General features: G+C 45.5%; 2 protein-coding genes across 5 annotated transcripts in view; one reads left to right on the top strand and one right to left on the bottom strand.

The window, feature by feature from the left end:
* Positions 1–20,195, bottom strand: part of suco (SUN domain containing ossification factor) — a 38,974-nt gene extending 18,779 nt beyond the window's left edge. For all 4 annotated transcript variants that reach the window (XM_035414028.1, XM_035414030.1, XM_035414029.1 and 1 more), the window contains exons 1-3: positions 20,051–20,195; positions 19,836–19,943; positions 679–787 (exon numbers count right to left, since the gene is read on the bottom strand). In XM_035414028.1, the coding sequence (XP_035269919.1) occupies positions 679–787; positions 19,836–19,888 (162 nt within the window). In that variant the 5' untranslated portion in view covers positions 19,889–19,943; positions 20,051–20,195. The remainder of the gene's footprint in view (positions 1–678; positions 788–19,835; positions 19,944–20,050) is intronic.
* Positions 20,196–20,255: 60 nt separating this feature from the next.
* tmed5 (transmembrane p24 trafficking protein 5) lies at positions 20,256–26,420 on the top strand. Its single transcript, XM_035415007.1, has 4 exons — positions 20,256–21,287; positions 22,272–22,369; positions 22,542–22,728; positions 23,572–26,420. Exons 1-4 carry the CDS (start codon positions 21,108–21,110, stop codon positions 23,788–23,790), a joined length of 684 nt encoding a protein of 227 aa, XP_035270898.1. The 5' UTR covers positions 20,256–21,107; the 3' UTR covers positions 23,791–26,420.
* The last annotated feature ends 116 nt before the right edge of the window (positions 26,421–26,536 follow it).

The following is a 26,536-nucleotide window of genomic DNA, read 5'->3' on the forward strand; positions in this document are numbered from 1 at the left end:
ACCACCCATATTTAAAGAGTAAATGTCATGCTGCGGCAAGAACAATGCGCCTCCCTTTCAGGTCAAGTTTCAACTGAAGGTAAATAACAACTCATGAAATGAAAAAATGAATTCAAGTCAACTTAAGCTTAACATTGAGGCCTGATGTATGGAACCACCTCGGCCAATCAACGGCGACTACAGCGTTCCTGCTGAGACTGTTTGAAGAAGGATTAGCCAATCATTAATTCCTAAAAAATGTAAACCCTGGGAAACGGCGGAACAGAACGATCCTATAAACATCTGACTCCTAAAAAAAAAAAACAGCCCTTATCTACCCGCCACTATCAGCCTCTCTGGGGGGATCGGCGTGGCCTTCTGGACCCCTCACAAGATGAGACTCCGTTACAGATTAACCGTGGGCCCAACTGGAGGAGGGTCTCTACGGCCTTTACGTTACACAACCGGGCCCCTCACACAGCCACACTCAGCAGATCAGACCTTACATAACCCACGAGGCACACCCCCTTTCGGGAGGTCAGGAACATACATGCCCCCCACCCCCACCCCCACCCCCACCCCACCCCCGCATTCACAACAGTCCAGCCTACACCCTGTGGAAAGATCTTGCAATCGGCCGGTCAACAGGCGCCACAGGGGGGCCCCAATTAGGGGGGGGCGAGGGGCGGGTGGAGTTACCTTCTCGTGAGCCCCCTCCTCCGGCTTCGCCTGAGGGCTGCTATCCTGTGCAGACTGTACTGGGCCAGCGGCGCTCTGTTCCGAACAATCAACATGACGACTGGGGTACCTGCGGAGACAAAGAGGTCACTGTCAACAGGGTCGTCCGAACCGAGCTCAGCTCTTCCACAAGCGACACCCTGTTCCGAGTCCTAGCCGGAGCTCAGGCGTGGCTCTCTCAACAAAATCATCCGCTCCACCGGAGAAGCTCGCCTTTCACCATGGAGACGGCAAACACCTGCGCTATCAGCACAGACACGTTTAAACTGATGGCAGGGTCGGGATAACACGGGCTTTGGCGGTTGTACCGAGCAGACGAGATCTGTATGAGATTGTGTGAGGCTGATGCAAACTTCTGAGGACATTTTGTGGAATTTGAACTACACAAGTCGGCCTAAAGATAAGCTCCACTCCCTGCCGCTGAGCTGAATACTGCATTCTACAGCCCTCCACCAATGAGCATGAGTCACCCGTGAACACTCAATTCTGCCATTTGCGCCACGACCTACGCAATGGAACAACCAATTTAAACAGATGCTGCTGATGCAATGGCCTGTACGCGGTTCCAAGAGATGAGGCGGAGATAACCTGCTTTCTCCATTCCTCTCATGCCACCATTCGCTGGCATAGACAAACCAGCATCAGAAGCCGAATAGAGCAGTTGTCCTCGTCCTATGCGCTTCCACAGATAAGTCTATCTTCCTACCTTTGTGTATCTTCGGTATGGACTCAATCGCATTCAAAGCACCTTCATTTGCATCATGCGCTACTGCACATTAAACTTAGCCATATTAAAAGGGAGGCCGACTCTTGCTCTGAGCCCAGATACCTTAGCCAAGGTCTGAGACAGCTGAGAGCGGGTGAGTCGTATCACAAGGAGGTGAAAACGTTAAATCTGGCACAAATGTGACCTGCTTTTTCAGGAAGTGTGTGCACGGCCTAAAGGAAAAGTCCGGAAAAAAAGCAAAAAAAAAACGACCTGGGAGATAAGGCAGCAGGATAGCCAGGCAGCAGGGAGGCCCAGGCCCTCTTTATCTTATCAGGGGGGTTAAAGTCAAAGTGATGTGGAGGCCGGAGGCATGGCATCCGAGTGAAGGTCTTCTGAGTAACACGAGTGTCCCACCGGGCCTCCTCCCTCTCTCTGAACCCAGGGCAGAAGCCTTCCAACGGCTGCACTGCCCAAAACGTTCCATTAACAAAGGTGTTAACTGAAACAGGTACTCACTAGGGCAGATATTCACACGTAAAGTCAGCTGCATAGAAGTGTGAACTAATTTGCATGCTGCGAAACTTGCTCGGTTTCTTAGAAAACGTTTGAGGCTAAGCTGAGCAAATACCATGTTTTTCAGATGGAGAAATGCGCTGTCTTACTGATGTGTTCGCTCAAAACAATACATTATTGTCAAAATGAAATAATTCACTTGGATTGTAATTACTAGGATTGCCAATCATCCCTTATATTATGTAATCGTCCGGCATCGAAGAATAAAATGTGTTCCTTATTAAATCAATACAGGAAGCAATTTGTTCCATATTTTCCTACACAAAGTTCCATAAACACTCAAGGTCTTCCACAAACGTGGGAATAACTTATTCATAAATAAAATCAAACCAGTTTCACGTGAAATGGTTGAGACATGCCGGATCGGAGTGGCAGCAGGCATCGCTGCAAGCACTGCTGAAGGGTGTGTGTTTGTCGGTGCCTGTCAGAGGCCCGAATGTTGTCAACTGTTGTCTATCCTTTACACAGTAACCTTTCAAACATGTCGCCCCAAATTTTATGATGGGGGGGGGGGGCATCCTTATCTTTCTGCATTGAGGGTGGCAACTCAAGTAATTACAGCAGCAGTCAATACTATAGCTTGCGCCTAAAACCCATTAGGCATAGATCAAAATGACCTGAGCAACAGACACCTGTTAACACCCAAACGGACGTAATATTAACGTCCGACGTTAGCACTTAGCTCCGGGCAGGCATACAGTTTTTATATATCGGGCCCACCTGGGCCTTTATACTGTGTGTCTAGTTTCCAGGTACGGTGAAGACACGGCGGCACACTGCCGCGCCGTTCAGTGATCGGTCAAACTGTCACCGTGCAAAAGAGGTCCCGAATGAAGGGGGGGGAAGAAGACGTAGTCTGAAGCAGGGCCGAGTTTCTAAGAAACCAACCGTGAATAGCCTGCATTCATGAGCACCTGAGGCTGCAGGGGAAATTGATGGAACCCTTATACACACACACACACACACACACGGCCCAGGCTGTTTGTTTACTTCCAACAGCAATTTAAATGGACGGATGCTAATGCATATCGGGCATCTCGGTTTACCGAAAAAAAGTGCTTGTTTACACAGCGGCAGCCAAATATGTTGCAATCCAAAGTTGCATTACGGACGGCGATTCATTCCTAAGACAAACAGGAGGCCGTTTTTCCCGGGTCTGTGAGAGCGAAGTTCTCTGGTCAGGCACAGGACAGGTTTGCTGCCCACATCGCCGTGGTTACGGAGCCCGTCCGTCAGGCGGTAGAGTGCGGGAAACAGCTGGGGCCTGCGATTGTCACCTCAGTCACCCAGGGAAACCTGAGAACTTCACCTTGACAAGCCATCAATGTCACCCCAACCTGAGGACCAGAATACACACGTTCACACCGTCTACTCCCCCTCAAGCCACTTCTGGGAAGTTACATGAGTGCAGACATACATGTGTGTTTATGTAGGCAGCTCACCCCTCAGAGGGCTCACAGACAGAGCTGTGCTATCTGTCCACAGCTTGCTGCGCAAAACACTGCCCTGCAAGTGCAGGTATTCTAATAATTGTGTTTACGTTACCATCCGCCTGCTCGTACAGATGCATTCTTTATTTAGCTTAACCCAGGAAAAGCCAAACCGCTCACAATATCCCTCTCGTGTGTAATGAAGAATTCATTTGAGCCTACAGCACAGAGCCACAAAGGCAGTTCTTCTTCACAGGCAAGATACCTTAAAGGTCCAAGGTCCAGCAGTCAGCCAACACAGTCTCTATTATGGGAGCGTTTCATTGACCATGATGGATAAGTTGACCTTGTTTGACGCACACGTGGACACATGATCTGTGGATCACATACTTCGATGTGAACATATCGGCGTGTCACACGCATACATATATGGTGATTCCATATGGGGTGACAGGCGTGAAATATTGACTCTGAGAAATTTGAAACCCAGCATGCAAATATTATACATACATAAGGGCCCAGAGTTAATATAAGCACAGCTAAAGATAGAGCCTTTGCTTTAGAATAAGCACCGCTTCAAATGTCAAGCATGTAAAGGTTAACGTACTGGTAAAGTCCACATCAATGACACACAACTTTTTCCCCTTGTTTACCGTATGCACACACAATGTATGCAGACGAATGTGGCTGAAATGAGCTGAATCAGCCAGTATGGCAATCAGAAACATCACAGTACTGACATTACTTTGCATTGGCAGAAACATTTATGAAGTCTCCAATACTTGAATTTTGCAAATCCAATGAGGGGGTAAATTAACATTTTTGGGGACAATATTAACCACGCATCAACTACTATATTGCAACGCAGTGTTCAGGGCCAAACCTTTCACTACACTTTGACAATGCATGAATGTAACATAAGGAGTTAATCACAAAGTATTCAATTTAGCAGTTCATGTTTCACTTGGTTTATTGCACCCTTTTGTGCTGTACTCATTTTATCAAACTCAAAATTTTTTTGCTTTTCTTCTACTTCACTGCTGTAATGTTACAGACAAACTGCACAGCAGTTTGTTTTCTTTACCATGGTCAAATAACAGCAGAAGTGGAAGCAGCCATGATGACAGGTACATGGGCTTAATGGTACGTACTGTGCTAGGCCTTCATAAACAAGGTCCTCAGCCAGAAGTAGGCCTGACCTCTTCACCTGCAGCCAACTGATCAAATCTCTTCAGCGCTGCTAACCTCTTACTCATTAGCTAATGTGCGGTACATTTGAGCAGGTGTTTCTACACCAGTTACGCAATTATGAGTTCTCCAGCACTCAAAGATCAGGATGTAACTCTCGTTCCGCAAAAAACAAATTGGAGACAATAACATCTACTCAAAGCAGCTGCAGAGAGATGAGCCACAGTGGGCAACAGTGTTGAGTTCAGAGTAAAAAATAGAAAGGTGGACAGATGACCATCGGGGAAAGGCTTTGATTGGCCAAGGCAAGCCTAGTTACAGCACCCTGTCAATTCAGCTGCCTTGACCAATCGGAGACTACTGTACCGACAAAAGAGGCACAAGGCCTTAGATGGCTTCAGTGAAAACCCTACTGTGAAGATCAAATCCATCTGTGCCATGAAGGAACATCATAAGCATGTGAAAGCTACAGGCATATGAATGACATATGTGGGGCAAATTAGGTTTCAGAGCAAGTTCAGTCTGTGTTAGCTGCGCATGAAAGAAGCTGCTAGATGAGTAGGTCAAAAGGAGGAAACACGCCTTTTGACATTCCTGTTTGCATTTCCATAACATACGGTAGACAGAGAGCCCCAAGCCATAGATAGATTTACATACAGTAGGAGCAGCCCTCCACTCAACAGGGACACATACCATGCTCTACACCGGCAAGTAAAATGGCATTCCAAATCTAGTCACCTGCTCCCAGGTTTCCATTCATGAGGAAGCTCAGTACATGACTGGACCTGAATCTGCAGTAGCGGTGATTACACCTGTCAGGGAGAGTGGGGCTACTTTGCAGGTGTGCAGAGCTAAGGAAGATGCAACAGTCGTGTGTAGAGCTGGAGCCAAGATGTCCGCCTCCACCAGCTCATTACTCGACAACCAGCACACATACACACCCACACAAGTACAAACTGTTCCTGCGTCAGGAGCCCTTGAAACTGCACTCAATTAAAGAGGCCATTATGCAGGAGAAAGGCGACCTCTCAACAACCACCCCATTTTCTAATGAGTTTCAAGAATTAACCTCAACTCATATAGCAAAACACAAAAATTCTAACAAAAAAAAATATATTTATCAACAAATATTTATTGTGAAAAATAACCTATCAAGGCTATCATTGAAAGGCATTTTTCAGAAATGCGAAGCATTTTTGAGGCTTGCATAAACGCGTGCATCTGTGGAGAAAAAGGCCTGCTTCATGGAGAGCGCAGAGCGGTATTTTAAGTAAAGGGATATCGGGCCTCTCCAGTGCAGCTTAAAGAAAGCGAAGCTCGGGCTTGAGTCAGCAGATCAGCTGCGTCTCGTTTCCTGCTCTTGCGGGGCCCCATGCGAGGGGGGAGGGGGGGGGGGGGGAGGGGGAGAGACCAACGGCCCATGCGAGCATTTGTTTGTGTTCTAGTTAGCCCACTTCTGGCATAAAAAAAGTGAGAAGCTCACGCTAAAGCGCCCCAGCTGAGCTTCAGCGGAGCAGCGGCCTGCGGCACTGGCTGAAAGGCCTTTTGGCCGGGCGCCAAACCCAAAGCGAACCTCGTCTCGGACACGTAAAAAAGTCCCCCAAACTCCAGAAAACACCTTAGTACCGCTTTTCTACATCACGCCATCACAGTCAAGGTCAAAACGCAGTTCTGAAAAGGGAGCACTGTGAGGTAAATCGAACAACGATCTCCGCCATCAAATCACTGGCGACAGTTTCCAGGAATCCACATTTCACAGCAGGGCTACTTCGAGGCCTCCCTGCCCGCTCGGTCCACAAAATGTTTAGCGTGCCGCTCAAAGCACCGTGTCAAGAGCAAACGATACCCTTGCCTGGTGGAGTTTTAAATTCGCCCCCCAGCTCAGCACTGGAATGGCCAAACTCCCCTACCTCTTTTAGCACCATGGGGGCTACTGAAGGCACCAGAGCAGACGTCTCGAAGCAGTGGAGTTGGTGATTAGGCTATATTCCAACACGTGTATCGTATTGATCAATGGGAAGAGAGCCGTTGTAAATTGTTAATGATCACACAGTGGGACCCCCGATGTTCCCCAAATCTGTAAATATACAGCATTTTCCATACCAGCAATGCTTTCTGAGAGTGCAGTTTTTATGAAATAACCACAACTTCAATATAACCAAATACACACATTTTAAGTTTATCAACAATTAAATATGAACCATATTTTATATTAGGCCCCACTGTGAGAAAAGCCTACACATAGCATATTACCCTAACCCCATCAAAGCCCCCGTCAGATAAAAGAAGGCTGGCCCAGTATAATGAAGCCTTCCCCACTCTCTGTGGGATCAGAAGAGTTTAGTGAGGCCACGGGGTCAGGAGCTCTGCTCGAGCCCAGGGTCACACGGCCGGGCACGTCTGCCGGATGCCTGAGGGGCGTTTAGGCCCCTGGAATTCGGTTCGTCCATTTTAGCCAGCTCCAGACTAAGCCATGGCAAAGGCTGGGTGCCCCCCCACCCCCTACACATGGCTCTAGCCCCCCAGAAGGCCAGACTGTGCATACTGAGGCCCCAGGAGGAACAAATTAAGCATGTTAAGTTGCAAACACAGTTCCTGCCCAAATAGCAAAAAGGAACACAGCGACCACAACAGATGGATTCAAGCAAGTCACTTCAGATGTTTTTCTTGCGAATTTCACATGACTCCATGATGCTCCATCGTCGGTCCACAGAAAGGTTCACCCCAAGTAAGTTACATTACATTACATTACAGGCATTTCGCAGACGCTCTTATCCAGAGCGACGTACAACAAGTGCATCAGTTCAAAGTGCAAGTTCTCCTGTAAAAGCTGCCATTTTGAGCTCACCAGGTGCAGAGAAGGTAACAAATGTTCATAGTGTGCCATCAGCTTTAGGGTGCTTCACTGAGAGCGTGTTAGACCAGTAGCTTAACTCCCACTGAAGATGGTAATCTCATTTGTTTAATTAAGACAATTAAAGTGACCTATCTCCTAAGTATAGCTTGAACAAGTGCTGTGATGGTTCTGAAGTCATTTCTTTTAGAAAATCTTATTAGCTGGTCGTAGGCCAGCCCAATTCAACATGGCTGCCCAATTCTCCACAGGGGATCAGTGAATTTTGCAAATCATGATGAGTTCGGTAATATTGAAAAGGTTATTTTGAGGCATGTCTTCTATGCTAACACAATTTACCGTTTCGTTTTGCATGCTTAATGAACTGCAGAAGCAAGTCTGCAGGTTGTCCCAATCTCATTTTTAAATATTACATTTGCAAAGGAAGGAGATGGATGAGCCTAGTTATCTTAGTGCTGCCAGGCATGCTCCTGAACCTCTAACCACATTATTCTAGTTTCTTTATTCCCCTTAATGGTTATGTGCAGCCTATACTGACAATCCAGTTTGAATATTCACTTTACTAGCTGCAGGCCCGGTCGTAACATAGTTTAGAAAAACCTACCAATCAGGTTTAGCTCATTGTGGAAAAAAAGACACATGAAAGATCTCATGATTTTGATGGCAGGTCTGTTGCCACGGGCCACAGCTCGACTGAGCGGATTTTGGCTTGGGCCCACCAGATCCGGTGAGTTACGGTCGGGAGCGTAAAGGCCACGGCTTGCTCAGAGCACAGTGCCACGTCTCCCGGTGTGCGTGGTCACCCCCCCGGTTAATGATTAGACAGAGCGCGGCAGCCGCCTATCTACAGGCCCCAGCTCTCCCAAAGATGCAAGGACCGGAGCGCGCAGAGAGGGGGGCTCTGCGACCTTCGCTCTCCCTTCCGCGGCCAAGTCGTAAGTTAGAAAACCCGTTAGTCAGAAAATCGCTCCGAGGAATGCATGTGACATCGAAGTCAGGGTTGAGGCCAGGCAACGTGTACCGAAATAAAACAACAGAAAGTCCGCCACCGCTAGTCTTTCAGGACAAGAACACGCCAAGCAAATTATTTAAAGAGCATCTGATCAAAAGGACTATTATAAACAAAACAAACAAGAAACTTTGACATTTTCTTTCACAGACCCAATAAATGTTTTTTATGAGCTGTTTTCGCTCTCAGAGGACAAGCGAATGGGGAAACCACTAGAAACACATTAACAGAAACATGAATATGACAGAAATAACTTTTCTTCTTTGCTTGTCCAGAAACCAAGATGACTTGTCCAAAATGTTCACAATGTAAGTCAATAACAGTAATGACAATAAATGACGGATTATTTTGTTAAATTAAAAATTGAATTAAGTGTAAATCACTCAGACCAAATATTGATTGAAATTATGTCCAATGATTTAGCTGTTCTTCAGGGACTCAATCTCCAGAGAAAAAGCTATTATTATTTGGCTATATCATTACTGAGAAGCACCTTTCAATAACGATAGAGCAGCTAGGCTAAGCCTTAATGCCCAGGCCTGAGCAGTAAATGAACGTCTATGGTTTACGGTATTTAAAATAAAAACCGGCTCTGCTACTTAATTCCAGGTTTGAAACAGATTAGAATAAAAAGATATTTTGCACCATTTAAAAGTCACATAAAGCCTCCAGCTGTGAAATATTCTGTTCCAAGTGCTGAACAGGCAGAACTACAGAAGAGCTTTTTATATCCCAACATTTCGACTGTGGTTCACAACGAGTGAAATATCCCTTTTTGAAAAGGTATCTGAGCCCTGCCCTCACACAACCCCCATCTGCCCACATCTGAGGATCAGAACCTCTGGCACAGACCGGGATCTATTGTAAAAGGCCACGGCTATGGTTCATTAATCCTTCATCCCGTATCAGATCAAAAAAAAAAAAAAGACAGAAAGAAAAAGAAAATTAGACACGGCTGTATGAGCCCATAAACAAACCCTCCTCGTTTCATCAGAGAGAAGAGAACGCGGGGGGGGCGAGGGGGGGGGGCTGGATTAAAAGATTAGGCCTGTGCGGAACAGCCCCTGACATTTGCGCCCATCGCAGCGGAAGTGGCCACCGATTGGCCGGAGCTGCCGGCCGGCCCGGCCTCCCGGCCAGCGCTGGCAGAGTCCTGGGGAGGCCTGGCGGTGTGGTGTCAGGGGGAGGAGGGGCTCTTTTTCCAGCGGGCGCTGAAGGGCCACGTGGCCGGACGCAGCCTGGATGCGGAGCCTGGATGTGGAGCCTGCAGGGCAGACTGCCAGGGCAAGGCTAGGAAAGTAGGACAGCGCGAGGCTGGGCACGGGCTCAAGCCAAAAAAAAAAACAAAAAAAAAAAAAAACATTCCGTCTTTGACTCGGAAGGCGGTGCGCTCTCATCTGTCAGCCTTCCGCATGCATAAGATGCCACACCCCCCAAATCCAGCTCATCCCTCTTAATCCCCGTCACTTGTACATCACCGCCTGGCTGTGGGCGTGGCTAAACTAATGCAATGCTAATGCACAAACAGTAGCATCGATATTACTGGTCTCAGTACATTAAGGTTCTCACTACAACGCCACACCATGACATAGTTGTAATCACGAGCGCTAGAAGAGTACATGTGGATGCAATATCCAAATGATCGACTGCAGCACAGCGCGGGTGCAGACGACACACAGCCGTGACTGCATGCGCGTTAGCGTGTGGACTGAGCACTAAGCCAGAAAAGCTACGCTAACTGCACGGCAGGGTTACTGCAGGTCCTCGTGGTCACATACAGTGAAACTAAAGGTCCTATCACTCAGCTTTTCTTTCACATGTAGCATCTGTAGGCTACATGCTTTTCAGCCGTTAACACAAAGTATTACTCTGAATTTTAAATGTTTTGATATTTTTGATTTATATTCTGTTATTAGAATGAGACTTATGAGCGGACCACAATCCAATGTGGCATCAGACAGAAAACCAGGCTGCAGCCCTGGACCGATGCACAGGTAATTTGCATATTTCGTGGTGCTCAATCCAGTCGGTGCAGATGATGTCCTTACATGTGCTGGGGCAGCCAGGAACGCCGAGCAGGTATTTTATCTCGGGGCTAATGAGAGAACAGCAAGTTCTACCCCTGCCGAAACCAGTCCAGCCTGGCAACGGCACTCACTGCCAACCCTCCGCTGGCACGAGGTCCCGGGGTCCAACAGAGAGAGGAAAGGGCCCGTGGCAACAGCAGGGCCCAGGAAACATTCCTCCCAGCCGCCACAAACGAAGCTTCCTGCGGCTCAATACGGCAGAACCGTTTCTGTGCAACCCGGGAACATTGCAGAGGCCTGTGGAGAAGCAAAGCCTGCCTCGGTGCAAATCCTGATCATAGAGCCAAAATGGCTCTTGCCAGTCAGCAGACCACATGCACCTCGAAAAATGGAAACCCCCCTCACACACGCGCCACACCTGGCACTTTGCTCCGGAGCAGTAAAGTTCACTTCACTTTCAGAATCGACAGTTCACTGCTGCTACCCGACACTGTTATTGCACTGTCAGCCTTTGCCATGGCAGGCTGAGGGCAAACTGTTCCCTGTTGGCATCCGAGTCTCATCACTTGAGGATCATAAACACATTGCAGGAAGCAAACCCTTTCCGATGATGCGATGATTAAAATGAACGGTTTCCAGAAAGTGCACTCACCACTACGCACTGCGAGCCACAGCCATGATGGGAAACATCTGCAATTGCCAAGCTATCATTTTGCACCCCCACCCCCCCCCCCCCCGTCCCGGATGAAAGGCTGTTTTCAATACCGTCCATTTAAAAATGCTCAACCAAACAGCTTTCACAGCACTAATGAAGCATTAAGCACCCCCTTACCAGAAATGAGAAATGACAGTTAATAAGGCAGGGAGTGGAGAGTGGGGATTATGAGCTCAAAGGAAAATAATAATTAACCCTTGTTCAAGCAGCCATTAGGAGTCCTCCACAGACTCAGAGTGCAGGCACAGACAGACTCAGTGATCAGGCTCAGATTCAGGGTGTAAGCAACAGTCTCCTTTTAGCCTCAGATTCAGGGAATGGGTCACAGTATGTCCTTCTCGCATCGGATGAGTAAATGAGACTGGTTTTAGCTTCAGGTTTACGGTAAAGTAAATCAAGTTCATTTCAAATCAACTTTTGATCAGTGGTTTCAAGTTTAGGTTGGATAAATAAGGCTGTATTTATCCTCAGGGTTCAGGGTGTAAGTAACCGTGACTAGTTTCAGCTTCAGATTGAGGGTGAGTAAATAAGACGGGATTTATCCTCAGGTTCAGGGTGAGTAAATATGACTGCATTCATCTTCAGGTTCAGGGTAGAAGTAACTGTGACTGGGGAAGGAAGCGCTGCTGTAATAATAAGGAGAGCCGGAGCAGGAGCCGGGACGCCGGGGAGAGGAAGAGCCCTCGGGCGGGGATCAAAGAGGTCCCAGTGGCCCTGGGAAGAGCCTGAGAAACTCAGTCATGGGACCTAATGCGATCTGAAAGCCCAATTCAGTCCCGCGCCGAAGCAGAGCAAACACTCCCTCCGGTCACACCCGCAAAACAAGCCCTGAAAAAAAACCAGTCCGCACCATTCTGGCCCAAAATAATTCCTCCCACGAACTCCGTGGTGAGGCTATAAACGGCCCGTTCTGCAGCAGATGCGGTCGGGGAGGATTAATGCGCCCGGTGCCTGGGATGGGTTTGCCGGGCGTGTCATACAGGGCAAGGGACAGGACAGCTGCTGTGAGACCAGGCCGGGCATCAGAGAAGGCCAGGCCTCACCAGACGCACGCAGCTGCCCTGCTCAGCACAGAGCCGGAGAGCAGCACTGAGGGAGTATCGCAGGCTCCAGCGCCAGCCTGCAGCTGCTCGTATCAGCCAGACAGCTGCGCGCTCTGCGGCACTGTTTCTCCATAGGATTCCGCTAGACAACGGTAACCCGGCTGTGACTGGGGGCCGCCGCGATCGCAGCCGCCGCGGCGCGGTTTCCGGGCCTTTCCGGGCGGCGCTGAGCGTCCTCGCTAACTCCCCACACTTGGCAGCGCTCCCCCGGACGCACCGGAACGCCGAAAGGTTTTCCGCACCGGCAAGGCAAAACAGGCCCTGTTTTCGTCCGCCGCCAACGTCAACAGGAGGCGTTTGAGTGCCGTAGGATCTGCCCGGTCGGCACTGCCCCGGGCCACTGCCTCGCCAAAAAGGGCTCACGTTCCCCACGGTCTGCGGGCGAGAACAATGCGCGCCGAGACAGACGCAGCCCGGCACAGCCCCGGCTGATCAGACCATTATGTTTTGATAACCCCCCGTTCAGTATTCCGGTGCAGAGCACCGTTAAGTGCACAAGCAGAGCGACGGATGGACGTCTGCACAAAATACGTTTTGCCTGCAAACATGTTTGTTTAGAAATTATCCTTCACTTTTTGTAAAAAAAAGTGTTTCAGTTCAAGTTTGCATTCCTCAGCACCATTTCCGGGACATTAAAATGTCAGTTCACTGGTGACAATGTCTCAAGAACAATTTGGTTAGAGCTTTAAAAAAAAACTAAATTTGACAAGAACCCGGTCAACAAACAAATGTTTAAAAGAACAGTGGACAAACGTATTTGTATGTCCCTGTTCAAATACAGCCTAGGTGTGCATTCAAATTACCACAGTAAATCCCTGAATGAAGCCATTAAAAAGATTACGAGACCAGGGGAGCAGGAAATAAGTCAGCTCTCACCACTGAAAAGATGACTTTACAAACAGAGTGTCTAGAGTGGACAATGAGAGAATCAGAAGCTCCTCTGCAAGGAAACAGGTTTAGAAACTACCCAAAACAAGGAAATATGCACTTCCACTCATGTCTTTTAAAAAGGGGGGGGGGGGGGTGGGGGGGAGAGCAAGGCTCAAACCAGGAAATGCAGTGTTATATAACCCGTGCTTGTTTTGAATACTCACTTCTCTTCTTACATCATCTACAGTTTGCAATCAGATCTTGGATCATCCTACGTTTTGGATTATGGAAATTACAGACCATTAACTCAGGAACTATTTGCACATGGTTTTACCACTGAAGCCTCTGAGTAAGCCCGTTCAGAGAGGCATCATAACTGAACCTATGTGGCCAGCCACTCACATAAATCTAGACAACCCCCCACTTTAAATACATTTCCTCAGTAAATCAGAACATGAGCTACTACCCTTTGCCAAGGGTTGACCTTTTAAATAATTCAGTGCTTACAGAAAGGGAGGCAAAACAGGTAATCAAGAAATTATGTGTTTCCACAAACATCTCTGCACATTTTCAGCGTCACGTCGCGTTTTTTAATGAAATGGCGAGAGTTTCATTCAAAACAGACAATTCACCTTGAAGTTACATCGCAAATCCTTTATCATACTGTTTCTGTGTACATTTTTAATATTCACTTGGTAAAAAACAATAAAACCACTGTTGACAACGATACTACAAAACTGCATACGTTGCAAAATTTTCTAAGAACATTTCAAATTGATCATATCACAGCACTAAAAAAAGCATGCTGCCGATGTTATCAATTATTATAACGAACAGAAATGCAGTGGAACTGTCTCAGATCATCAGAGATCAACAGAAACCAACACTCCGGAGGAAGTTATTGCGAAGATTGAGAGAATCTGAAGCAGAGGTGGGCAACGAAGGCCATATCCATTTCTGGTTTCCATGCCAACTTCTGGCTTTCATCACTTAATTAGCCCAAATATTTATACCTTCTGATATTTTAGCTACATTTCTCGATTCTTGGTAAGTGCATGAATGACAGCCGGGGATTGTTCTAGTTGCCCCATACGAAACGTTTTACTGTGATCCAATCTACGTAACTTGTGAAACCATGGCTAAAATACATTCAGCTAAACCTACTGCAGTTTATTAGCGTGTCGAGGAAGAGTGGAAAAAGGCGCCTATTCTCTTAAGCCCTGTGTGCTCATAACTGGCTCATGCAAAGAAAGAGCCTGCTGAGCCCCCAGTATGGAGATCCATGGGGGAGCACTGTCAGACAACACTTCCTGTACAGAGTTCAGCTGAGGCACATGGACACAAAACAGTGACGAGAAGCAGAGACGGAACACTGCATTCTCAGCAACGGAAAAGGCTGGGAGGGGAAGGGGTAGAACCAGAATGGCCCCCTGGATTTGCTTTTGGAAATGAATGTTCAAACTACTATGTCCACCTATGTTGGACTACTCAAAAATGAACTTCAATAAGGAAAGTGTTACATGGCTTCTTGAGCTTTTGTGAAGTTTATGTGCATGCAACTGCATAACTACACACACTGTGCAGAAACCTGCAATACTTACACTGCGCATACTTGAGTAAGAATAATTCTGCACATTCTGGTGTCATTAAAGGGTACAAAATGTCCACCACGTGTCAAAGAACATAATGGAGGCATTCAGAATGAAGAAGCTAAAAATGTGGTCAGTAACACACAAAACAAAACTGTCACTGTTCAGTTCTTCCATGTTATCTAACAAGATCGACTTCCCTGAAGGGCAGGACAAACAATACACAATACCTGTGGGCTTCCATTCTACCATCAATTAGCACTCCGTCAATACTGCACTTTCAAAACATGACAAGCAGCGGCAAGATTGAACTGTTCAAACCAGTTTGATGCACTTAATTTGCATGAACAGACCGTCGAGAATAAACAAAATACATCGCCTTCAAAATACAATAGGAATGTTGATTAACGAACGATACAATCTCCAGTTCTCTACTCTACAACCTCCTTAAAAACGTGACATAATAACAGCACAAGCTAATGTGTGTAAAACACTTAAAAGGTTACTTTTAGAAACTAAGCAACCACGTGCTACTCCACTTTGCTTTCCGCTGGGTGTTCACAGGTTCACATAATATGTGTGATTGTCTTAGGATCCTAAAGCTAATCCAAAGGTTCCTTTAACAAGTACAATACTGCAATTTTTTAACCGGAATGAAATCAGTGTCATTTAAGTTTCCTTAAGGCTTCCACAAACAAAACTGAAGCCTGTCGAATCAGGACAGTGATTCTTTAGGATAAAGTCATTTGATTACCATAAAATGGCATGTCTTTTTTCCCCACCTTAACCAATTCACTTATGATTGTCTGAATGAGGACAACAACATAAATGCAGTGGAACAGTGTGTAATATCAGCCAGCGACTTTTTATTACTGTTTACAACAATAAAAAGATGTTTCCTCCTCGCATCCACACTAAAATGTAACAAGCCACTGCTTGCATGTCAAAATGGACAAACAAGAGGGAAGATGATCTTGCTGACTCGAGACATCTAGAGGGTGTCTCCACAGCAAACCACAGGCATTCTAAAGCCTGCGTGTGTGTGCGGGGGGGGGATGGGCGGTGGGCTTTTCAAAAACTTAATCATCACTTTCCCCGCTGTGGCACCAAACAACATACCTCTCACTCTGCTGATACCGGGGCCCTGCAATCACCCCAACTGCTTTAACGTCCCATCTCAGAGGGGCGTTATAACTGGCACTTGAGAAACGCGTGCTATCGTGTGACAGCGTCCGTGGCTGTTATTAGGCCCGTGCGTCTGCAGGTTTGCTGTCGGAGAGCAGGGTGGGCTCCTCACCGTGCGTCCATTAGCCCCGGCGCTCAGCACGCACTGCCGTACGAGCGAAGGAACGAGCCCCTGCGTTCCGGCCATCTTTAGTGCTCTGCTCCGCCGCGTACACAACAGAGGCAGGAAAGGAAAGGCCGGCCGTAAAAAGGGAACGGTGCTCTGAATAATTAACCCCACACACAAAGAAATCTACAGTGCTCCACTCATAATACTGCAAGTGGTTATTTCCGCAAAACCGGGTAAGGTTTCAACTCACTTTCAGCCACACACCGAAAACACGTCTCAGAAGCAAACTTAGTGGTTTGTGTCTGTAAGTGGACTTGCACTATACAATTAATTGCATCAATATTCATGTTCAAAACGGAGCTCGGTACTGTATTGCTTTGTGATCACCAAAAAAAAGTAAGCAATGGTTTGTTACTTTTAAAATTCTGTGTTTTTTGTGACCTAAGGGGAAAAACTAATTGATAAAAACTCACAAATCAATCTGGAGTTAGACTACTTCAGGTAAAAAGTATAATAATGGCAATAGGGACAAATGTATGAAGTCAAAATATATTTCAGTATTTTAATTTAATTATATGGATTGTCGGCCTATATGTGTCCTAAACATACTGGTATACTGGTCTTGCAAAATTATGTTGAGAGATGTTCTGTTGAATGATGAATCATGTCCAAACATGAACAGCAAGTCTTACTGGATCCCAAGATGAATGGTGAAAAGACTACAGTGACATGATTTGACTGTCAGAAGATTACCTTTAAATACCACCGAAAACCCTCCTCCTTTCCTCAAATACAAAGTGAATGGAAAACACGACATACTTTACTTGGTCGTTTTAAATGACGATACGGGCCTACGATCCAGCAAGCTACATACATAGCCTGACATTCAAATCATGAGAAGAGAACTGTGCTGACAAGTAATCTGAGCTCTAAAGGGCTGCTAAAGACACAAAACTCAGAAACGGGCAACGTCTGTTCCCTACATACAGAAGCATGCTGTAGATGACAAGGCATTTTACTTCCAAAACTTAATCGTGTCGCAGAAAATTCTTCATACAAATGCTGTAAGACTCGCACGCATACATAGAGGCTTTTTAGAAATTCTAATAAACAGTATTTTGAAATTGATCACTGTGGTATGCATTCCCTAGCAGTTACTTGCCGTTGGCTATAACCAGATTATGATTATAACTGATAAATTAGCATTCTGATAACAGAACCACAGAATGTATCTTTCACTTCGTTGCAGGACCGATTGAAGCCTGTTAACACAGGGCTACACTGTACATCAGTGACAAATGTGCAATAAATATTCAACAGCAATCACTCTGAAACTTCCCAAGTTGCAACGAGACCGATATATAGATTTAAATTTATTTATAGGTGTAAGGCAGTTATATTTTGTCATAATTACTCAATTTTAATTTCAATATGAAGATGAAACAAATAAATAGCATTTTCCCAACCTATTTTATCACAAAACTCTGGGTTACCTGAAGTATTTATTCAACAATTTAAGGGAAAGACCTGGCACTTTTCTTATTAATCATGATTGACCTTCTGCGAATGAATGTTTTGTTTGTGTTTTCTTACTGGAACAGTTTAGTAAGGCGTCTTTACTAAATCATCTACAATTGTGTCCCGAAAACAAATGCGTAACTGCTTACAATACACATGATGCCCCAACTGTTACATGTTGCCCCATCCCTGCACTTCTTGGTAAATTGTATTTGTCCTAATACTCTAGCTTAATCTTCTGCCTAGTTTGGCTCTGCAGATGTTAGACCAGGATAGTGTTCATTGTTCTCAGCTAGAAATGGCTGTAAAAAATAAGTAATTGTACCTTACTGAACCCGTGTTCAGCAGTTGTCTACGATCATGAAAATGCACTTCTTGTACGTCGCTTTGGATAAAAGCGTCTGCCAAATGAATGTAATGTAACATGATGTGATCAATATGACTAAAAGAAAATGACATCATGCTTTTTACTGACACAAATCAATTCGATCCAGGACTGAAGTTGTTCTAGATCATTAAGTTACATCTTCCAGCAAAATTAAGGCCAAAAAGAACCGAAATTGCGATTATGACCTGTATTTACAGCTACAGATTTCGGGAATTTATAGGAAACTGTATATGCATCGGTCATAACTGAAGGACCTGCTTTTTTCATGAATACAGTTCTTTCACGCTGGCGTGAACATTGTCGTGTAATAGAGAGTAACCAAACTGTACAGTACACTGTCAATAAGACGGCAGCTCAATAAATATAACCAATGTAAAGGCAATTTCAGTTTTAAAAAGAGTTGTCGTCAAACATAGCAAGTTAATATTTTCTATAAAGCTGTCAATTTTATATTGCATATCAATAGAGACTGGACAACAAGCTGCACACTTTGGACTTGAGGTGACAAAACCGACCAGCCATCCTATTATTATATTAACGATGAATTTTCAGACAAGAACAACCCCCAAAAACAAGCAAGAGGGCTGTGCTATGACAGATCTTTGACTTTGGTCCTTTTCACCCATTGCAACATTAGTCTAGTTAACGTCAGTTAAGAAAGTGGGCGTGACAGCACTTCTACTGCTTTTTATACTACTAACTTCAGTTAAATATTATTTATTATAACAGCAAACACGACTGTGAGACAAAAACAAAGACTACAATCACGAATTTTAATCCCAAGTACCCTGTTAATTGTACCTACCTAACAAGCTAGTGATATATTGATTTGACCCAGGTAACGGCCGCTAGAAGTACCTGCGTCAATACCCCTCAAAGCTAGGCCTAGGGTTGGCTAAATAGATTCGCCACTGATGTTGGCTGATTCACCGACTGCTCACTCAAATGCAAGCTAGCGAGGGATACGAACTAAGGATCGAACTCACGTACCCGGCTAGCGTTAGCTGACGGCGAATTTATATCTTTGCAATCTAGCTAACGTTACTGCTAAAGAATAAAGCTTGTCTAGCTTGACAAGCTAGTTGGATGCTTAACTAACCGTAGCTATGCCATCAATGCTGGCAAGGCAACTTGTGAACTAGTAGAGGTACAAGTGAGTTAACATTGCCAGGTAGTTGCTTATCTAAATAATGTCGTTAGTTAACTAACAGTCGGATGGTATTGGCGCTAGCTCTGTAGGATGGCTTTTATGAATACGTGGAAATGGTCGCCTGAGAACTAACACAACGTTAGATAACATTAGGCAATAAAAGTCGCATATTAACAGTAACTGTAAAAGCGCGAAACCAATTAATATTTCCATGTTATGCATCTTTTAACTAACGTCAGACTGAATCTGCGAATGTCATCATCTTGTCAAAATAGTGCAACAGCTTTACCATATTGCTACCTCGCTAGGTAGCTACGGTAGCTCACTAGGGGTAGATGTGTCTCGATTTCTCATTAATTGAGATGGCTGCTTGAGAGCTGGCCAGCCAGCATACATTAGCTAGTCCATCTAATTTGGTTACTAGCTAACATTACTATTCAAACAAGTTCACAAGCTACATCACACTCAGATGAGTCTGACGTTAACTAACGACCAGTAAGCTACAACAGCCCTATTGGGCCTTCTCATGGCTTATCCCATCTCGGCAGCAAAACTGTAAAATGCAGCTAGCTGAAAATAATAGCAACGCAGCGGGCAGGACAGAGCAGTGACTACAGAATTCATAAATTAATCGTGGCTATTAAGATGTTAGCGAACGAAGTAGTTACCGGGAATGAAATGGAAAGCAAAATTGAACTTACCAGCACAGGAGAGCTACAATTAGGCACACCAACACAACACGCAGCCTCTTCATTATCTTCCCGCGGGGACCAACATCCTCGCTATTTTTCTTGATTTTCCTAACCTCCCTTTGCAACAAAAAATGAAACAGAGTTGTAATTTATCAATAAACTTTACTGATATTTTAAAAAGAGATTAAAGAAAGACAGCGGTTGACCATTCGCTGCACACACACCCGTAATTGGTAAATGTTCCCTCGGTCTAACCCCCTTTGCTCTTTCTTTTCCTGCTGGCTTCTATCTGTTCTTGTTGCTCGGGCTCTCCAGTTCCTGGCGCTGCTGCGGTTCTCTTCTAAACCAATAGAAACGGCCCGTGACGTGACACATTCAGCTCCTCCCGCTTCCGTCTGGTTTGGCTGAGTTGGAACTTATTTCGTCGGACGCGTCACCGTTACCAAAAGGCATAGCTACAGGAACTTTAAATATTCTCAAACGATTGTGCAATTGCATTTTAACATTGATTAGCTGTTAAAGGGTGGCACTAAATGTGTCCGGAACAGTCAGTTTTGGATGACTGCCAAGCAGGCTTGTATAAAGTCATTAACTGTCTAATTCAAGTAGCGGCCGATACTATTGAAATGGTCAGTGGCTTTATTATGACTATGTAGCGAGGATATTAGATTTTACATATTTAATGTTTAATTCGACATATATAGATTGTAGCGACATACATCAGGTATAAATAAAACCTGAGGCAATTAGACATTTATGTAAAAAGTTAGAACATAAATAATTAAATTAATTAGCATGTATATAACATCTGACTAAAAGTTCAACAGAAAAAGCTTATTTATCGAGAAGATATTTATTGTGTGAATACGCTCGAGTAGGCTTTCGCTAAAAACACTACAATTCCCAGCATGCAATTGTAAAATTCACGTCTCTGAAAACGCCTGGTTGGATTTGTTATTTTGCCATGGTTTATATTTATACTCTATTATATATTGTGAGCTAAATGCGAGATGGATACTTTTTAACGGTAGCGTCGGACCATTTAGTGAAAATATTCGTCATACCAAAGACAACATAATTATAATGATAAAGTTACACATGAAGGCCGCACTACTACAGGGGTCCTTGTGAGAGTCTCCTCGACTCATTGAGGGGGCTGTCCAAGTAAGTTTTGATGAGTCGTCAGAGTACGGCTCCACTAACAATAAATTGACATTTTTTATTCAATTACTCTGACATTATCCACATTTAGACTGTAGGTTTGGCCTGTTTGTGGGGACGATGTCTTTGCTCGGAGTGTTTTTACTATTGGTAATATCGGCGTGTGTATCAGAGAGGGTTCTCGTCGCCGCATTTTCCCAGTCCCTGGACAGCGACTTTACCTTCACCCTACCCGCTGGTCGCAAAGAGTGCTTTTTCCAGACCATGAAGAAAGATGCATCACTGGAAATTGAATATCAGGTGAAATAGTTCCTTGCTTTCTCGCATTTGAGGCTGTATGTATACCTATATTCGGATTAGTCGAACGATGTTCTGTCTGCGTACTGGCATGTCAACGAGTCCATTTAGCTAGCCTACAACTTACAAGCTAGCGAACTAGCTAAATGGATAGTTAGCTAGTTAGTGAACTTGTCATTGGCATGTTATACCTCAGAATCATATTGTATATGTCTAATATTTATCATATATATCAAATATTCAAATTTATTTACGTGATGTTGAGTTGCTTGAACTTTTTGACAAACTATGTGACTGATTTTAGCGAAAGTAAATAGTTAAACTAATTCTCTGATGTCGGCTAGTACTAACGTGAACTGTCTTAATGGCAATGCTGGAGCTAATTTAAACCATCTAATGCTACCTAGGTGGCTGTCAAAATATATTTATGGCAATCATGATAACGCAAGCAAAGTGGCAATACAGTACATGTTCTGTTTTCGAAATATATGAGTTGCCAAGCTATGACTAAGATAGCGGAAGCATTCAGAATTTTGGGTTAGAATGCATGAAGCTGACTGCTTAAAACATTGTGGATTCTTATGACTACATAGCGCCGTCGTTTTCAGTGAACAAACATGTAAACTTTTGTAGACACACAAAAGTATGGTACTCTAGGGTAGAGGTCATTGTGAGGGAAAGATCGAGGATCGTTGCTTTTGCGTTGAGCTTCTTATCATATCCTTACACATATATATTAATGAGTAAATCTGCAGCATGTTTTAACTCAGTGCTGCACTTACGTCCATTAGTCTGATTTAGCCCATTTCTGGTGACAGCATGGTACTGTGGATTTTCGTGAGGCAGTTGACAATTTCTCTTATTGGGGTGAATAAAGTATCTCATTTCGTCTCATGTCGTGTTATCAGTGATGGTTATGATTGGTGGCTTTTCTGCATACTTTTGTGCATTCTGACTCCACTTACCTGTGCGTTGGGGTATCCACAGGTTCTTGATGGGGCCGGCTTGGATGTTGATTTTCACCTGTCTTCACCAAGCGGGAGTGTACTGGCCAGAGACTACAGGAAGTCTGACGGAGTGCACACGTAGGTTGCATGTAGTATGCTAAGCACACTCATTTCACACAATTACTGTACATTAGTTTACAGAGATGACAATACATGTCTCCAACTATTATTACATTTATACGTAGCTCTTTCAGTTATTCTGTTTTTGTGTTCTCTCTAAAAATCCAAACGAACCCCCTACCCTTCGCAGAGTGGAGACGGAGGATGGAGATTATATGTTCTGTTTTGACAACACCTTCAGTGCCATGTCTGAGAAGATCATCTTCTTTGAGCTGATCTTAGACAACATGGAGGACGCAGACGCCTCGGACCCCGAGGGCTGGAAGGAATACGTCCACGGAACGGATATTCTGGATATGAAACTGGAGGACATCATGGTATTGCTGCGTGGCTTCCTGGTTTCATTGCCACACTATGTGCCCAAAGCCAAAATAGATTTTCCTTTCCATTTCTCATCGAAAGATGTCAAAAATAACCATGCGCCACTCCTAGTGTGGTGTTGTAGGGGCAAAGGTGATACTGGTTGTGCGCATGAAAGGGTTAAATCCTGATTGCTTAAGGTCAGGAGTGTTTACTGACTGGGCGGTATTATTTGGTGACACTGCAGCATTTGGTGCCTCAGATTTGGAAGAGCTGTAATGGCATGCACGCTCCCAGAGTGCATTGGGGCACAGTTTGTGTCACGGTGACCCCACTACATCTCATTCACATACCCACGTGCCAGTGAGTGCGCAGAAGGACGGAAAGGCTAGAAAGTCACATAGCCCACAGCAGAACGCCACCATTGAATGTTCTGTGCACAAACGTCCATGTAGTATGTGTATTTCGGTCAATAAACGGGGCCCTCGTCTGCTGTCTATTTCAGTCGGCAAACAGACGTTAGCATTAGGGGAAGCACAGACCTGCAGCTGTTTTGGAGGCTTGCTTTCCAGTGTTAGCTCAGGCCTGAGATTGAGCAAAGTTTCAGTTCCTAGAACGGTCTCTGAGGACCACGCTAGGAACTGAAACCTTGCTCAATTTCAGGCCTGAACTAACTGTAGGGCGGTATTACTTGGTGATGTGCCTTCTTTGTCTAGGTCTGGGTGAAACTGCACCATTAGGTGCCTCGGATTTGGGTAGGTTGTAATGGCATGTGTGGCTAGGTGTCGGCCCGCTACTGCCCTGCATGCAGGTGTGAGGAGGAAGCCTCACCTCCGCCTTCTTTCTCTCCGCCCTCGAAGGACACCATTAACAGCGTGAAGGCCCGGCTGGGGAAGAGCCTGCAGATCCAGACGGTGCTGCGGGCGTTCGAGGCCCGGGACCGCAACCTGCAGGAGAGCAACTACGAGCGCGTCAACCTGTGGTCCTGCACCAACCTGCTGGTCATGCTGGTGGTGTCCGGGCTGCAGGTCTACCTGCTGCGCAGCCTCTTCGACGACAAGAGGAAGAGCCGCACCTAGCGCCCCTCCCCCCCCCCCCCCCCCCCCCCCCCAACCGGGAGAGACCCGGCCTGGCACCGGGCCCAGACGGCTACAGGAGCCCAAACTGCTGCTGGGCCACGCTGCACAGGCTCACTGCTCACACACATGCACACAGACACACACATGGACGCACACGCACACGCACACACACACACACACATACACACACACACGCACGCACACACACACGCACAGGCGCACACACTCTCTCTGCCAAGCCCTCTCCGTCCAGTCGTTTTTTCCATCTCCAGTGACTTCAGGAACAGTGGGCGGTCCCTCCTCAGCTCACTGGAGTCCCCCTTTCTCTTTCTGTCTACTGACCCGTTAAAGACAATCACTTGCTGCCGCACAGGAGCCATGGAGACAGAGCTGACCAGAGGCCGGACTGAACACCCCGTCTCTATCGGTCTCTGTCAATCAAAGAGATTTTATTCACATCTCCAAAGCTGCTCCTCTCATTTGTGGAGCCATGAATGAGATTGGTAGACCTGTCGGTCTATAATTTTAGCACACAAAGGACTAAGCCGAACTTAGAACAAACATATTTGACACGTGATCTGTTTCTTACTGTATAAAAAAAAAAAAAAAAGTTTTATTTGAAATTAACCTGTTAACGACATAAAAGGAAATCCTGTTTACAAGTAAGGTAACTAAAGTCTTCCAGGCACTGAAGTCTTGTGACTGCACTGTCCTGTTCAGTTGGCCACACCTCGCCCTACTTGAAAAGTGACTTGGCTGCTGCCGCACGTAACCCCCCCGCAGGGAGATTCTATTTGTTACTGAAACGCGTGGAGGTTTCCTTCTGCTGGGTGCACCGGAGGATGTAGGCGGTGACTTTCGGCAGAACAGATCATGTCACGCCCTGCCTGTGTGGTGAATGGTGATTCTGATTAACTCCCCTCGCATGCAGACACACCCCAATGCGTCATGTCTGTGCTGCCTACTCTCTCACCCCAATAATGGGAGGTCCAGCCAGCCTGCCCGCCAGCCAAAGTGTTCTGCAGCTGAGGGAGGGAAAGGGATCGCTCGTTAAATCCTCAAGGTCTATCTATAATTCACCGCCTTCAAGTGGTAGCCCATCGCGGGCTGCGCTAACCGGTGTCTGGTTTCGACCTTGCTGGAGAGCGGCCTTCCTGCCTGTTCACAGGCTTGTTTTGCCTATGGAGCCCTAATGGCTGCCACTTGCCAACAGCTGCACAGTAAGATGAGACCGCAGACACGCAGATGACAGTAGGCGAGCTGCAATGTTTTATCTTTTTTTTTTTTTTTCCCTTTAGTCTGGAGGAGAGACCTGTTACTAGCACACACCTCCGCAGTGTGGGCTCCCACACTGGGGTACGTTCACAATGTGGAGCCCCAACTGCCCATAAAAAGGCAGGAAAATGAATGTGCACTTGCGGTAGTGTCTGGTTTTTTTGTTTTTTTTTTTGTTTTTTTGTTTTTTTGTTTTTTTGGTGGGAGGTGTACAGTGCTTAACTGACAGGTGAGAGAACTGCAGATTTACTGGTTTCACCGTTTAACATATTTGTGGCAGGGACATTGGTGAGCAGCTCAACACCCCCACCTTCTGGATCAATAGAGAACAGCCTAAAACCTACAGCAGACAATGTCTGCTTGCAATAGTGCAGGGGTGCGTCCCAATACTTTAAAAATGTATCCTCCTTTCCTTCGTGCCCCGGAGGCCAATCTTTGCGTAGTGCCTCCCTCCATTTTCCCAATATTGGAAGAGACGAGTGAAGCACACAGAACGGTATTGGCAAAGTGGCTCCCCTCCTTTTCTCCACATACTTCCAGGGAGGAGACGAGTGGTAGTGGGGGAGTGGAGGAAAGGTGAGGAGTGAATAGTAATGGGATGGACTCCTGGTGTTCAAGGACTAACCCTGTGGCTGTCTATGATCCTGTGAATGATGCAGTATGAAGTTTTTAATATCTCACACAGTTTACATTATCAGATTAAGCTACAGAATTTGGATGAGCCAACTGAAGTTGTAAGTTGTTGCAGTGAAGACGGATGTATCTAGGACAGCATATGTTACATTGTACATATAATATTCTCCATTGTTGAATCTCTTCAAAGTACCTTACTTTGGTTGCAAAATTGTGCCCTACTTAGGGTTTGAAAATGCAAATTCTTTGCAAGTGGAATTTCCCTAACAAATATGCCACACTGCCATCCCTAGTTCTCTGACAAGCTGATACATGTTATGTAAATTCTGAGTTTTTTTTTTCTTCAGATGACTCAGACTCCAAATTTCCCTTGAAGCACTAACTGCGTGTATTAGTCATGCTACATTAATACCATTCTTATGAACTGCGTGGTACTGATCAGTTGTGTCTGACCTGACGTAGTAAATGGTTACGTAATTTCTATGACTCATAAAATGGAAAAGGACCTTTTGTGTCCGTGTGGTAGTGGATGCGTGATGGTTGTGGAAAAATGACCTTTGGGCTATCAATCACATCCTCTCATGGCACTGATGCATCTTTTTCAGAACACGGAGGTATGATTTCTGTTGCCCTGTATTCTGATCTGCCTTCCTCCTCTGTACATAGGGAATATCATTGCTAGGACAATATGAATAAAAAAAACTTAAATTATTAAAACCGTTGAATGAAGTTGCTTTTTAAGTCGTGAAAATGTCATGTGAATTGCTTTTACCTGGAGGTTTATTGCTGAGTACATATGGATCAAAGAAAGTAGGAGCTCATTTTTATTACATAAATC

This window comes from Anguilla anguilla, chromosome 4 (assembly GCF_013347855.1).
Source record: "Anguilla anguilla isolate fAngAng1 chromosome 4, fAngAng1.pri, whole genome shotgun sequence".
Lineage (NCBI taxonomy): Eukaryota > Metazoa > Chordata > Actinopteri > Anguilliformes > Anguillidae > Anguilla > Anguilla anguilla.

Excerpts from the sequence above, each read along its gene's own strand:
- tmed5 (XM_035415007.1), top strand. The coding sequence starts at position 21,108 with ATGTCTTTGCTCGGAGTGTTTTTACTATTGGTAATATCGGCGTGTGTA. Across the intron at positions 21,288-22,271 it reads CACTGGAAATTGAATATCAG|GTTCTTGATGGGGCCGGCTT; the intron begins GTGAAATAGTTC and ends GGGTATCCACAG. Across the intron at positions 22,370-22,541 it reads AAGTCTGACGGAGTGCACAC|AGTGGAGACGGAGGATGGAG; the intron begins GTAGGTTGCATG and ends TACCCTTCGCAG.